Below are 12,774 nucleotides of genomic sequence, written 5' to 3'. Positions count from 1 at the left end.
GTCCAGGAACACCACTGGGATTGTGAAATGGGCCCAGCAGAGATTGCACTTTCTGAGGAAGCTTAAACAAGCATCACTCCCCACTAACATCTTAACTACATTCTACAGAGGCGTGGTTGAGAATGTGCTGACCTTTTGCATCACAACCTGGTACTCCAGCTGCAGTGCTGTCAACAAAAAAGCCTTGCAGAGGGTGGTTAGGGGAGCAGAGAAGGTTATTGGGGTCTCCCTACCTTCTGTCCAAGACCTCTTTCAGAGTCGATGCCTCCAGAAGACACGGTACATCATTAAAGACCCCTCACACCCTCTCCATGAACTGTTTGTTCTTCTGCCATCAGGCAAACGTTACAGGAGCATCAAAACTAGCACAAGGCTACTAAACAGCTTCCTCCCACAGGCAGTCAGACTGCTAAATAGCTGCTCTGCCTGACTCTGCTTTGGACACTTTTAACTTGCACTGGACACTTATAACTGATTTTAACTGACATATGGCTGTTGTGTTTTACTATTCATTGTTATGCTTATTATTTAGTGTTGTGTTTGTTATGTTATGATTGCACTGCTCCTGAGAAACGCTGTCTCATTCTGCCCTGCAGAGCTGATGTATGGTTAGAATGACAATAAAGTTTTTTGAATCTTGAATCTTTTTTGAATGAATGAAACTGAAGGCCAGGATGAAACCCAGTCACTTGAACCAGGAAACAACAGATCTACTAGCAACACACATCAAAGTTGCTGGTGAACGCAGCAGGCCAGGCAGCATCTCTAGGAAGAGGTGCAGTCGACGTTTCAGGCCGAGACCCTTCGTCAGGACTAACTGAAGGAAGAGTTAGTCACTCTTCCTTCAGTTAGTCCTGACGAAGGGTCTCGGCCTGAAACGTCGACTGCACCTCTTCCTAGAGATGCTGCCTGGCCTGCTGCGTTCACCAGCAACTTTGATGTGTGTTGCTTGAATTTCCAGCATCTGCAGAATTCCTGTTGTTAACAGATCTACTAGCTGTTTTATCACACTGCTAGAAGGCCAAACGTTAAACTGACCTTTATGGAAGGAGGAGGGTCGGAGTTTAGAAATAGGGAAGTGAAATATTGGTTGTTCAGGGTGTTGGCTCTTTTATCTCCTTAATTAAAGAAAGGAACTCGCTGGAGTTTAGAAGATTGGGGGGGGATCTCATTGAAACCTATCAAATATTGAAAGGCCTAGACAGAGTGGATGTGGAGAGGATGTTTCCTATATTGGGGGAGTCTAGGACCAGAGGGCACAGTTTCAGAATAGAGAGAGACGTCCATTTAGAACAGGGATGAGGAGGAATTTCCTTGGCGAGAGGGTGGTGAATCTGAATGAATCTGAGCAACTCATCGCCACCGATGACTGTGGATCCAAATCATTGGGCAAAGCAGAGGTTGATAGGTTCTTGAGCAGTCAGGGCGTGAAAGATTACCGGGAGAAGGCAGGAGAATAGGTTTGAGAGGGATAATAAATCAGCCATGATGGAATGGCAGAGCAGACTCGATGGGCTGAGTGGCCTAACTCTGCTCCTATGTTGTGCAGCCTGAAGACTGGCGTTGAAGTCCGTCTTGAAGAGATGCATTAGCTAATACCAACAACAGAGATGCAGACAAGTTGCCACTGACCAGAGAGTCCCACAGCACAGTGGTGTAGCAGTTAGCGTAACGCTGTGCTGCACCAGCGATCGAGGTTCAATTCCGCTTACTGTGAGGAGGTCGCACGTTCTTCCTGCCACCATGTGGGTCTTCCTCCAGGTGCTCTGGATTCCCCCTCCCCCCACACTTCAAAGACGTGCGGGTTAGGGTTCATAAATTGTGGTGCCAGAAATGTGGCGACATTTGCGGGCTGCCCCCAGCACATCCTCAGACTGAACTGGTTATTGACGCAAATGACACATTTCACTATGTGCTTTGGTATTCATGTGACAAATAAAGCTAATCTAATCATTAAAGGTACACAGGTTCGTATGTCAACATAGACAACCTACAGGTTAGTGAGTTGTGGGATTGGTACGTTACCGCTGGAAGCTTGGGGACACTTGCAGGCTGCCCTCAGCACATCCTCGGAATGTGTTGGTCATTGGTGACAATGATGCATTTCACTGTATGTTTTGATTAATATATGATAAATTAAGCTAATCTGTAATCTCTCAGATTGAAATGGGTCATACACACACACACCCCAGTGCAAATAGCATTATCCCTGAGGATTTGATCAGCCCTTCCTGCGGTCAGACGAGGTTGTGAGCAGGTACTGAACAAGATCACCCCACCCCACCCAGCTCTCCACTTACCCATGGGCAGCAGGGCTGTTAACAGCCAGACAGACCACCTCACGCATGTCGATGGATCCATTGGGCGTGGAGTTCCGGTCGCTTTCGTAGTAACTGAGCACGCCGTTGTCCAGAACGCACCACCGTTTGCTGAACTCTGCCAAGGCACCGGAAAAATAAATTCAGCCGAAGAATGCCCTATGGGATCTTGAGAATCATCATTGTCCCCCTGATAAAGAGGGGACTCTCTGTACCAGAGGATTCTTCCAAATGAGTCTCTCTTACTACCAAGAACCCCACCTCTAAAGGGTCCTTATCATCAGGGACCCTTTTTAAAGAGGGGTACCAAGTCCCAGAGGGTCCTCCTTTACAAAGGGAGCAACGCTACTTTGCCAAAGGGAATCACTACTAGCGCAAACCAGCCTCCCATCCATGGACTCTGTCTAAACTTTCGACTCCATCTTATTAAAGGAAGGACGTGCTAGCATTGGAGGGGGTCCAGAGGAAGTTCACAATAATAATCCAGGGAATGAAATGGTTAACATATGAGGAGCATTTGATGACACTGAGCCTGCATTCACTGGAGCTTAGAAAAACACATCAAATATTGAAAGGCCTCAGTAGAGTGGAGGTGAAGATGGTGTTGCTACAGTGGGGACATCTAGGACCAGACAGCACGAGCTTGGAATAGGACTTCTCTTTAGAACAGGGGATACCCACCCTAACATTCTGTCTTCTCCCCTCTCCCACAGGGGAGAAGATACTAACATCTGACAGCACGTACCACCAGGCTCAAGGACAGCTTCTATCACACTGTTATCAAACTATTGAATAGACCTCTTGTACAATAAGGTGGACTCTTGGCCTCACAATCTACCTCGTTATGATCTTCCACTTTATTGTCTACCTGCACCGCACTTTCCCTGTAACTGTTACACTTCATTCTGCATTCTGTTATTGTCTTGCCTTGTTCTACCTCAGTGCTCTGTGTGATGATCTGATCTGTGTGAAAAGTACGCAAGACAAGTTTTGCACTGGATCTTGGTATCCAAAGCAACACACACAAAATTCTGGAGGAACTCAGCCAGTCACACGGCATCTATGGAAATGAATAAAACAGTCGACGTTTCGGGCCGATGAACAGGAATGGAAGGGGGAAGACGCCAGAATAAGAAACGTGGGAAGGGGAAGAGGGACAAGCTGGTAGGTGATAGGTGACGCCAGGTGAGGGAGAAAGGTAAAGAAGGAATCTGATAGGAGAGAAGATCCCAATTTCACCTCTAACTCTTGTTAATGAAGGAATCTCAGATGCCCATTCAGAAGCTTACCTTCTTTGGACTTCCTCTCTGTGATTGGCTTTCCCACTGAGGCAATCTTGTAGAGGAATCCGTTGTGGGTGATAGACTGGGGGGCCACGTAGTATTGCTTGTCTATGTTGCTTAGTTCCAAGCGGGGGGTCTCTGCAAAACATTGGAGGAGGGTACAGTTCACATCAAGTTGAAATGAATAACTCTGAACAGTCTACAACCTACAGACTCACTTTCGGGGACTCGACATACAGTTTTCAGAAATTCTATTGTATTTCTTTATTTTCCTGTGAATGCCTGCAAGTATCTCAGGGTTGTATATGGTGACATATATGTACTTTGATAATAAATTCACTTTACTTTGCATGAAGAGATTAGCTTCATTGCCCATTCATTACATAGACCAGGTCAGCACAGGAATGGTAAACACAAAATAATCTGCAGATGCTGGGGTCAAAGCAACACTCACAGCACGCTGGAGGAACTCAGCAGGTCAGGCAGCATCCGTGGAAAAGATCGGTCGACGTTTCGGGCCGGAACGTCGACCGATCTTTTCCACGGATGCTGCCCGACCTGCTGAGTTCCTCCAGCGTGTTGTGAGTGCAGTACAGGAATGGGCCTTTTGGCCCATAGTGTTGGGCTGAATCAATTAAATTGGTAATCAAATAGCTAATTCCTTCTACCTACACAACGTCCATAACTTTCCATTTCCCTCACATCCATGTGCCTCCCTAAATATCTCTTAAAAATTTCTCATGTATCTGCCTCTCACCACCCCAGGCAGCACATTCCAGACACCCACCACTCTGTAAAAAAATCCTGCCCCTCCCATCTCCTTTGAAATTACCCCTCTCACCTTAACTGCAAGCCCTCTGGCATTAGACATTTCAACCCCAGAAAATAAATACTGTCTACCCTATTGATGCCTCTCAAAATCTTAAACCTCTATCAGATCTCCCCTCAGCCTCCACTGCCCCAGGGAAAACAACCCTGGTTTGTCCAATCTCTCCCTATAGCACACGCCCTCTAACCCAGGCAGTATCCTGGTGAACCACATCCTCTCCAAAGCCTCAACATCCTTCCTGTAATGGGTCGACCAGAACTGTATACAATACTCCAGATGCGGCCTCAGTAGAGTTTTATAAAGCTGCGACATAACTTCCTGACCTTTGAACTCAACTTTTGAATTCATTAGCTTAATTAGTTTAGCAGAATATTGTAGAGTGAAGGATCGGTTCCTGTTCTATGCTCTGAAACCACCAAGAGTGCTCCGTCCCTCACTTTTCCCTTCTTAGTAAATTGTAGAAATTAAATTAGTCCATGTCCACAAGACAGAATTAGATCACACTCGCAGCCTTGTGCGTCGTTATGGTCACCGGCCTGTGGGAAGGCTGTGATTGCACTGGAGAACCAGTTGAGCACTATCCATGCCATTTCAGGAGTCTCCACAACAGGTAGTCAAAACTGCCCAACACCTCACCAGTACCGGCCCACTCGCCTTCAAGGGCATAGATACAGAAAGGTGCTGGAAAAGGGCCAGAAAGATCAATGAGGATCCCACAAACCCTGCTCATGGACTGTTTGCCCCACTCCCATCAAGGAGGAGGCTAACGTAGGTCCCGAAACGTCGACTGCACCTCTTCCTATAGATGCTGCCCGGCCTGCTGCGTTCACTGGCATTTTGTGCGTGTTGCTTGAGTTTCAAAATAGCTAAGTAGGGGGAGGAGGCAGAGGGCAGGGACGGGGTGAATGGTGGGGGACAATTTGAGAGGAAGGGAGGTTGTGTAGTACAGAGGAGAATGGGGGAGTGGTATGGAGGATGGGGGGTGGGGTGAGGGAGGGTGAGGGGTGGGGAGAGGGAGGATGAGGGGTGAGGAGAGGGAGGGTAAGGGGTGCGGAGAGGGAGGGTAAGGGGTGCGGAGAGGGAGGGTAAGGGGTGGGGAGAGGGAGGATAAGGGGTGGGGAGAGGGAGGATAAGGAGTGAGGAGAGGGAGGATAAGGAGTGAGGAGAGGGAGGAGCGAGGCGAGGAGAGCAGACAGGAGTGTCTGGTCAGGGTGAACTCACCGGAGTTTCGGTTCTGCATGAGGAACGCCACCTGCAGCTCCTGCTTGGCCTGCTGAGCAAGATCGATGGGGGTCGGGCACGCGGGGTCACCTGTGAAGCAGCCGGTGTCGGCCCCGCAGAACACCAGCGACATCGTCTCCTCCAGGTCACTGGTGACCACGGCTGCACACAGAGCCTGTGGAACAAACAGATTCCATCACCCCACTCCACCACCAGCCACTGCAACAGAACACCAGGACCACCACAGAAACCCATTACTGACATACCAGTCCATCTGACACCATCCACAGCGGATGCATTCCGACAATGCATGGTGCGCTAGGGTGTACACAGTAAATTGGTATTTCTGACTTCTTCCCTCTTCAGCTCAGTCCCGATGAAGGGTCTCAGCCCAAAATGTCGATTGATATTCCCCTGCACGCATGCTGAGTTCCTCCAGCAGCTCAAAACAGATTGCTCGCTGTACGTTGGCTGTGTGTTGCTCTGCCGAATGCGATTGGAATGCTATAACGCTATGTTTGTGCCACCTATCCTCACGGTCCCAAATCCCACCACCTTCGTCTCGTCTCCCCCGCACACTGACCCGCTGGCCTCTCTCTCTCTCTCTCTATCGCCCAGGCCACACTTTATTTCTGATCCGACCACAGATCCCGTTTTCGAAGGGGAGAGGAGCGAAAAGGGAAACAGGGTTTGAATTGTTTTTGTTTTAAAAAAGGGAAAGCATATTACAACAGACCTGTAAAATTAATTTACTGGTAAATCGTTTCCTCTCATGGAAATTTAAAACTTCTTCCTTGGCAAATAACCTTGACTTGTTCAATTAACCCTTACAGTCCTGGATTCCAAAACAACCTCCAGATGTTCGTGGGGATATCCTACATCCCTGCCTGATAATTACCCACGTCCCCCAAGATCGCACAAAACAGCAGGGAGTCCTTGTATAGGATTCCCTAAAGGTTAACCTGCAGGTTGAGTTGGTGGTGAGGAGGCAAATGTGATGTTAGCACTCATTCTGGGAGGACTAGAATACAAGATCAAGGATGTAATGCCGAGAATTTATAAGGCATTGGTTAAACCGCACTTGGGAGTACTCTCTAAGAAAGGGTGCGCTGGCACTGGAAAGGGTTCAGATGAGGTTCATTAGAATGATCCCAGGAATGAAAGGGTTAACTTTTCAGAAGCATTTGATAACTCTGGGTCAGTACTCACTGGAGTTTAGAAGAATGGCAGGGGAATCTCATTGAAACCTATTGAATATTGAAAGGCTTAGAGAGAGTGGATGTGGAGGGGATATTTCCTATAGTGAGGGAGTCTAGGACCAGAGGACACAGCCTCAGTATAGAGGGACGCCCATTTAGAACAGATGAGAGTGAATTTCTTTAGCCAGGGGGAGGTGAATCTGTGGAATTCATTGCCACGGACGGCTGTGAAGGCCAAGTCATTGGGTACATTTAAAGTGGAGGTTGGTAGGTTCTTGGTTAGTCAGTGTATCAAAGGTTACAGAAAGACAGGAGAATGGGGTTGAGAGGGATAATAAATCAGCCATGTTGGAATGGCAGAGCTGAGTAAATGGGCTGAATGGCCTACTTCTGTTCCTATGATGGGCTCTGTCTACACTTCCCACTGCTTCTGTAACCAGCCAGCATATTGAAAGACCCTTCCCATCTTGAACACCACCTCTTCTGCCCCCTCCCATTGGGCAGAAGATACAAAAGCCTGAAAATAACCTCCCTTCCAAAATGCTCAAGGACAGATTCTACTCTGCTGATATAAGTTTACTAGTATGATAAGATGTCCTCTTGACCTCACAATCTACCTTGTCATGGCCTTGCACTTTATTGTCTGCCTGCATTGCACTCTCTCTGTAACACTTTGTTCGCGTTATGTTATTGCAGTCCTGGTGAAGGGTCTCAGCCTGAAACGCTGACTCCTTATTCCTCTCCATAGATGCTGCCTGACCTGCTGAGTTCCTCCAGCATTTGTGTGTGCTGCTTTGTCTCAATACACTGGAGCAATGAAATGATCTGTTTGAATGGCAAATACAAAGCTTTTCACTGTACCTCAGTACACCTGACAATAATAAACCAGCAACCAAATAGTTGTTGGATCCAACTTTTTAATTTTTACATTAGACTGTGCAATTGTCATTTTCTGTGAATTTAACAATTATTTATCTGCTTGTACTTTATATATTACTCATACTGCTTAATTTATCTCTAGTGGCTGTACAAGGTACAATTCCAGAAAGCTCTGTAAGTTTTTTTGTTCAGTATTATCTGAATAAGTGTTTTCTCATTGGTTAACAAGGTAATGCATTATTCAAATGAGTACTTTCTAAATGGTTGCCTCTTATCTACCAATTTGAATGGAATTTTCCTTTATCTCAGAAGTATAAAAATAGCTGCTTTGTGCTAGGCACCATCTTCAATTCCTCTCTCTTCTTCAAGTAGCAGTGACCCCTGCAACTGTTCTGTTTCTGTTCTCTTTGTTCCATCAACTTTTAATTAAACAGTGATGAAGCAACAAGTTTTACACCTTGTTCCCAACTTTGTAGAGACTTTGGATTTAAACACCAGAATCCATCGCAGTGAAAGATCTCGCAGTTAGGAGTGAATATCTCCAAGACGGTTGGCCTTGTCAGGGACCAACAATAATTCATCCAGCACTTTGTTCAGGAGTTGGAAGACTGGGGTAAACATAATTAGTTAAAAAAAAAGATGAAGATAATGTCCTCTGTTTGCTGGTTCTGGCAGGGGGACATTTCCCTCTCACTGGGAGCAAAGAGTTTATTCCCTCTGGGAGAAAGCAGGCACGACCTCAGTCACAGAGGCCAGAGCAAGACAACTGCGCTGCTCCAAAGAACGCCATATGAGGTCATTCTCATCCGCGGCCATTAGGCTCTATAATGAGTCAACCTATAGCCGGGAAGTGATGACTCCCTCCTGTTAGACTGTTTGTGGTAACTTATTTTTTTTATTCTTTCTACTTCTCTACTAATATTTATATCTGTGCACTTGTAACACTACTGTGACACTGTAATTTCCTTTGGGATCAATAAAGTATCTATCTTGTTTATCTGTCTGTTTAGAGATACAGCACAGACAGGTCTTCCTGACCCATGGGCTGCATTCCCCTGCAACCCACCTATTTAGCCCTAGCCTAATGACTGGACAATTCACAATGACAAGTTAACCTACTAACTGGTATGTCTTTGGACCCTCGGAGGAAACCAAAGCACCCGGAGAAAACCCACGTGCACACGGGGTGAACGTATGAACTTTCTCACAGAGGACGCCAGAACTGAACTCTGAACTCTATCACTTTGCGTTGTAATAGTGTCGCACTAATCACTATGTTATTGTGGCATCTTCACTGAGTCCCATGTGATCTGGCGCCATCTACCCAACTGTGCCTCATGAAACAAGACCACTGGATCACTGAGCAACTTCTGGGTGGAGCTTAGAATATGTCCGACTGTTGTCCACACCAGAGAACCTGGAGTCACGGCCTCAACCCTTGGATCAAGGACAGTCCCGCTAACACAAGCAGACCAAACACGCACCCCGATCTCTGACCCTGTCATCCCATGACCCACCCCTGACCAAAGGCAGTCTGATCTTTGAACTCTTACCCTACAGCAGCCCACACCAACTCCCAATCCAAAAGGAATCTAATCATTAACCCCTGACCCTGAGAATTACCCATTACTCACCCGTGATCCCCGACCCTGGGCAGTCCCCGTCACTCAACCCATAACCCCCGACCTTGGGCAGTACCCATCTTTCACCCATGACCCCCGACACTGGGGAGTTTCCGTAACTCACCATGACCCCTGACACTGGGGAGTCCCCATCGCTCATTCATGACCCCCTCTGTCATTCAGCCCTGACCCCTGACTCTGGGGGAGTCCCATCACCAACCCCCAATCCAGTGGGTTCCAGCATTGACCCCAGAAGGCATCCCATCACCGACCCTTGACCCAGTAAGACCCACAGTGCAGTCCTCTTGTGTCTCCGTCACCCTTCCCCACCAAGGGCCTCGAACCAGGGCACCAGACGCCCTCACCTTGTCCAGTTCCTCCTGGTTTCCGAAGAGCAGGTGGTAGCGGCGGTACTTGCCCTCCCGGTACTTGGTACTGATGAACTGCTTGCGTTCCACACTGCTGCTGCTCTCGCTGATGGCCTCGCTCGGCGGGACGTTGGCCGCCCAGAAACAGTTCGCCTTCCGGTTTCCGATGTGCTGGAACAGCTGGACGAGGGGGAGGGAGCAAGGTGATTCAAGGTTCAAGATATTTAATGTCATTTCCAGTACACAAGTGTAAAGGAGAAGAAAAATATTGTTACTCCAGATCCGAGGCAGAACAAAAAAAAAGATAAACAACATTTTTTTGCTCTCTTATTGCATGACTTAATTTAATTTATACATATATACACAGATACACACTGACATATACACACATACACTTATAACACACACAATCTTATTATATGGGTTTCTTTAATATCTTATTACGTATTCCAATATACTGTTGCCACAAAACAACATAACTAGGTGGTATAAAAGCTGATTCTAATAATATAAAGAACACTATAATTAAAAAACACAATAAATATAAATACAATAAGATAGCTGGTATACTTGGACTGATTTTATGTCCATAAAGTGACACTAGGCACAGGAGTGTCTGTACATAAGGTGACTGACAGGAAATGATAAAGTAGTGGTGGTTGGGGTGTGGAGGGGTGGGTTAGTGGGCGGAGGTGTTGATCAGCCTCACTGCTTGGGGAAGGTAACTGTTTTTGAGTCTGGTGGAGAGCCAGTCATTCCTGGAAAACTCAGGCGGAAAGAAAAGGTTCAGAGTGACACCACCCTGGTCAGCATGCACAGTCTGGGCCGAGCAGCCTATGTTCTGAGCTGTACTGTTCCGTGACTCTAAACTAATGAGATTTCCCACAGCAGATGAGAACAACCCAGAAACAGGCCCTTTGGCCCATCACATCCATGCCGACTGTTTCATTTTCGAGATAACAGTACAGAACAGGCCCTTCTGGCACATCGAGCTGCACTGCCAACCAACACACCAGCCCAACCACAGGACAATTTACAACGAGCAGTTCACCTACTAACCGGTACATCTTTGGACTGTGGGAGGAAACCAGAGCACCCGGAGGAAACCCCCGCATTCCCGGGGAGAACGTACAAACTCCATACAAAGGACACTGGAATCGAACTCTGGAACGCCCCGAGCTGTAATAGCGTCACGTTAACCATTACGCTACCGTAGCAGCTGCTCACACTTGCCCACATTTGGAGTGTACCCTCCTAAGCCTTACCTAAATGTCTCTTAAACACACTGTGTCTAACTCCACCACCTCCTCTGACAGCGAGTCCCACGCATCACCCACCGTCTGGATAACCTCACCCACTCAACATTGACCCGACTCCATTACCTACACACTCAATTTCAACCCTACAACTCATCTCCTCAGTATTTATTCGGTATTTGCACAGTTTGCCTTCTTTTGCACACCGGTTGTTTGCCAGTCTTTGTTTCGTGTGTACACTTTCATTGATTCTACTGTATTTTCTGTTCTACTGTGAATGCATGCAAGAAAATGAAATCCTCTATCGGATTCCTCCCTCTCAGCCCTTCGCCTTTTCTACCCATCATCTTCCAGCATTACTTCATCCCCCCGGGGCCCTCAACCTCACTCATCAGCCCAACAGCCGCTGGCCTTGTGGGCCACGTAGGGTTGCCCAACTTTCTCGCTCCCAAATACGGGACAAAAGTAGCAGTCAAATACAGGACACTTGTGTTTACCCTGAGAAAGACTACCGTGACCTTGAAGCCCTGCGCGGGCACCTATGAGCACATACGTGACGTGCGCATGCGTGTACGTGCTGATTTTCTTCTACAAATCGCTTCTGGTTTAATCTTCCCAATTCTGATACGCTGTACATACATTATTTCTACTTTATATAGGCTGTGTATTTATCATATCATTCCTGCTTTTACTATATGTTAGTGTTATTTTAGGTTTTATGTGTTATTGGTATGATTTGGTAGGTTATTTTTTGGGTCTGAGAACACTCACAAAATTTTTCCCATATAAAGTAATGGTAATTGCTTCTTCGCTTTACACCATTTCAGCTTACGAACGGTTTCATAGGAACACTCTACCTTAGCGGGGGAAATACGGGACAAGGGCGGTCCCGTATGGGACAAACCAATTTAGCCCAATATACAGGATGTCCCGGCTAATACGGGACAGTTGGCAACCCTAGGGTCATGGGCCCTCATCCTCACTCATCAGCCCAACAGCCACTGGCCCGGTGGGTCACAGGCTCTTATCCTCACTCACCAGCCCAACGTCCACAGATGTCCTTCATCACCCAACCAAGTCGATGGCCTTGGAACATGGAACACCAAACAGAGGCTTAGAGTCCTCCCCCACATCCCGGTCCACAAACCCTAACCTAATCCTCAACTCCCTTCTCTGTCCCTAAAGCCATCCCTAAGAGCTTCAAAGGCAACTAAACCTGAGCCACAATCTTGACAACAACTACAACTCAGCACCAACTTCACCAGAGCAATCTTGTTGGAGACCACAGCTTGGTGCCATCTTGTTTGGAACAGCATGCTGGGTTAGATTTCAAAGTTCCAAGGTTAAAGAAAATTTTATTATCAAAGTACATATATGACACATTTACAAACCTGAGATTCATTTTCTTGCGGGCAGAAAATCTATAGAATAATAACTATAACAGAATCAATGAAAGACCACTCAACTACTGTATTCAACGAGACTGCAAAAGAAAACAAGATGTGCAAATACAAAAAGAACAAAATGATAATGATAAATAAGCAATAAATATTGAGAACAGGAGATGAAGATTCCTTGAAAGTGAGTCCATAGGTTGAGGGAACATTTTCAATGACGGGACGACTGAAGTTGAGTTAAGTTATCCCCTTTGGCCTGATGGTTGACGGTAATAACTGCTCCTGAACCTGGTGGTGCGAGCCCTGAGGTTCCTGTACCTCCTTCCTGATGGCCGCAGCGGGAAGAGAGCATGTCCTGGGTGGTGGGGGTCCCTGATTTTCGACGCTGTTTTCCTGCCACAG

General features: G+C 46.9%; 1 protein-coding gene across 9 annotated transcripts in view; it reads right to left on the bottom strand.

Moving 5' to 3' along the window:
• The window catches only part of LOC140199979 (arf-GAP with Rho-GAP domain, ANK repeat and PH domain-containing protein 1-like), a 290,953-nt gene that overhangs the window by 54,123 nt on the left and 224,056 nt on the right, over nucleotides 1-12,774 (bottom strand). For all 9 annotated transcript variants that reach the window (XM_072262527.1, XM_072262524.1, XM_072262526.1 and 6 more), the window contains 4 exons: nucleotides 9,717-9,899; nucleotides 5,652-5,826; nucleotides 3,608-3,739; nucleotides 2,301-2,436 (listed from right to left, as the gene is read on the bottom strand). In XM_072262527.1, the coding sequence (XP_072118628.1) occupies nucleotides 2,301-2,436; nucleotides 3,608-3,739; nucleotides 5,652-5,826; nucleotides 9,717-9,899 (626 nt within the window). The remainder of the gene's footprint in view (nucleotides 1-2,300; nucleotides 2,437-3,607; nucleotides 3,740-5,651; nucleotides 5,827-9,716; nucleotides 9,900-12,774) is intronic.

Source organism: Mobula birostris, chromosome 7, assembly GCF_030028105.1.
Source record: "Mobula birostris isolate sMobBir1 chromosome 7, sMobBir1.hap1, whole genome shotgun sequence".
NCBI lineage: Eukaryota > Metazoa > Chordata > Chondrichthyes > Myliobatiformes > Myliobatidae > Mobula > Mobula birostris.
This window is presented reverse-complemented; position numbering and strand designations above follow the sequence as displayed.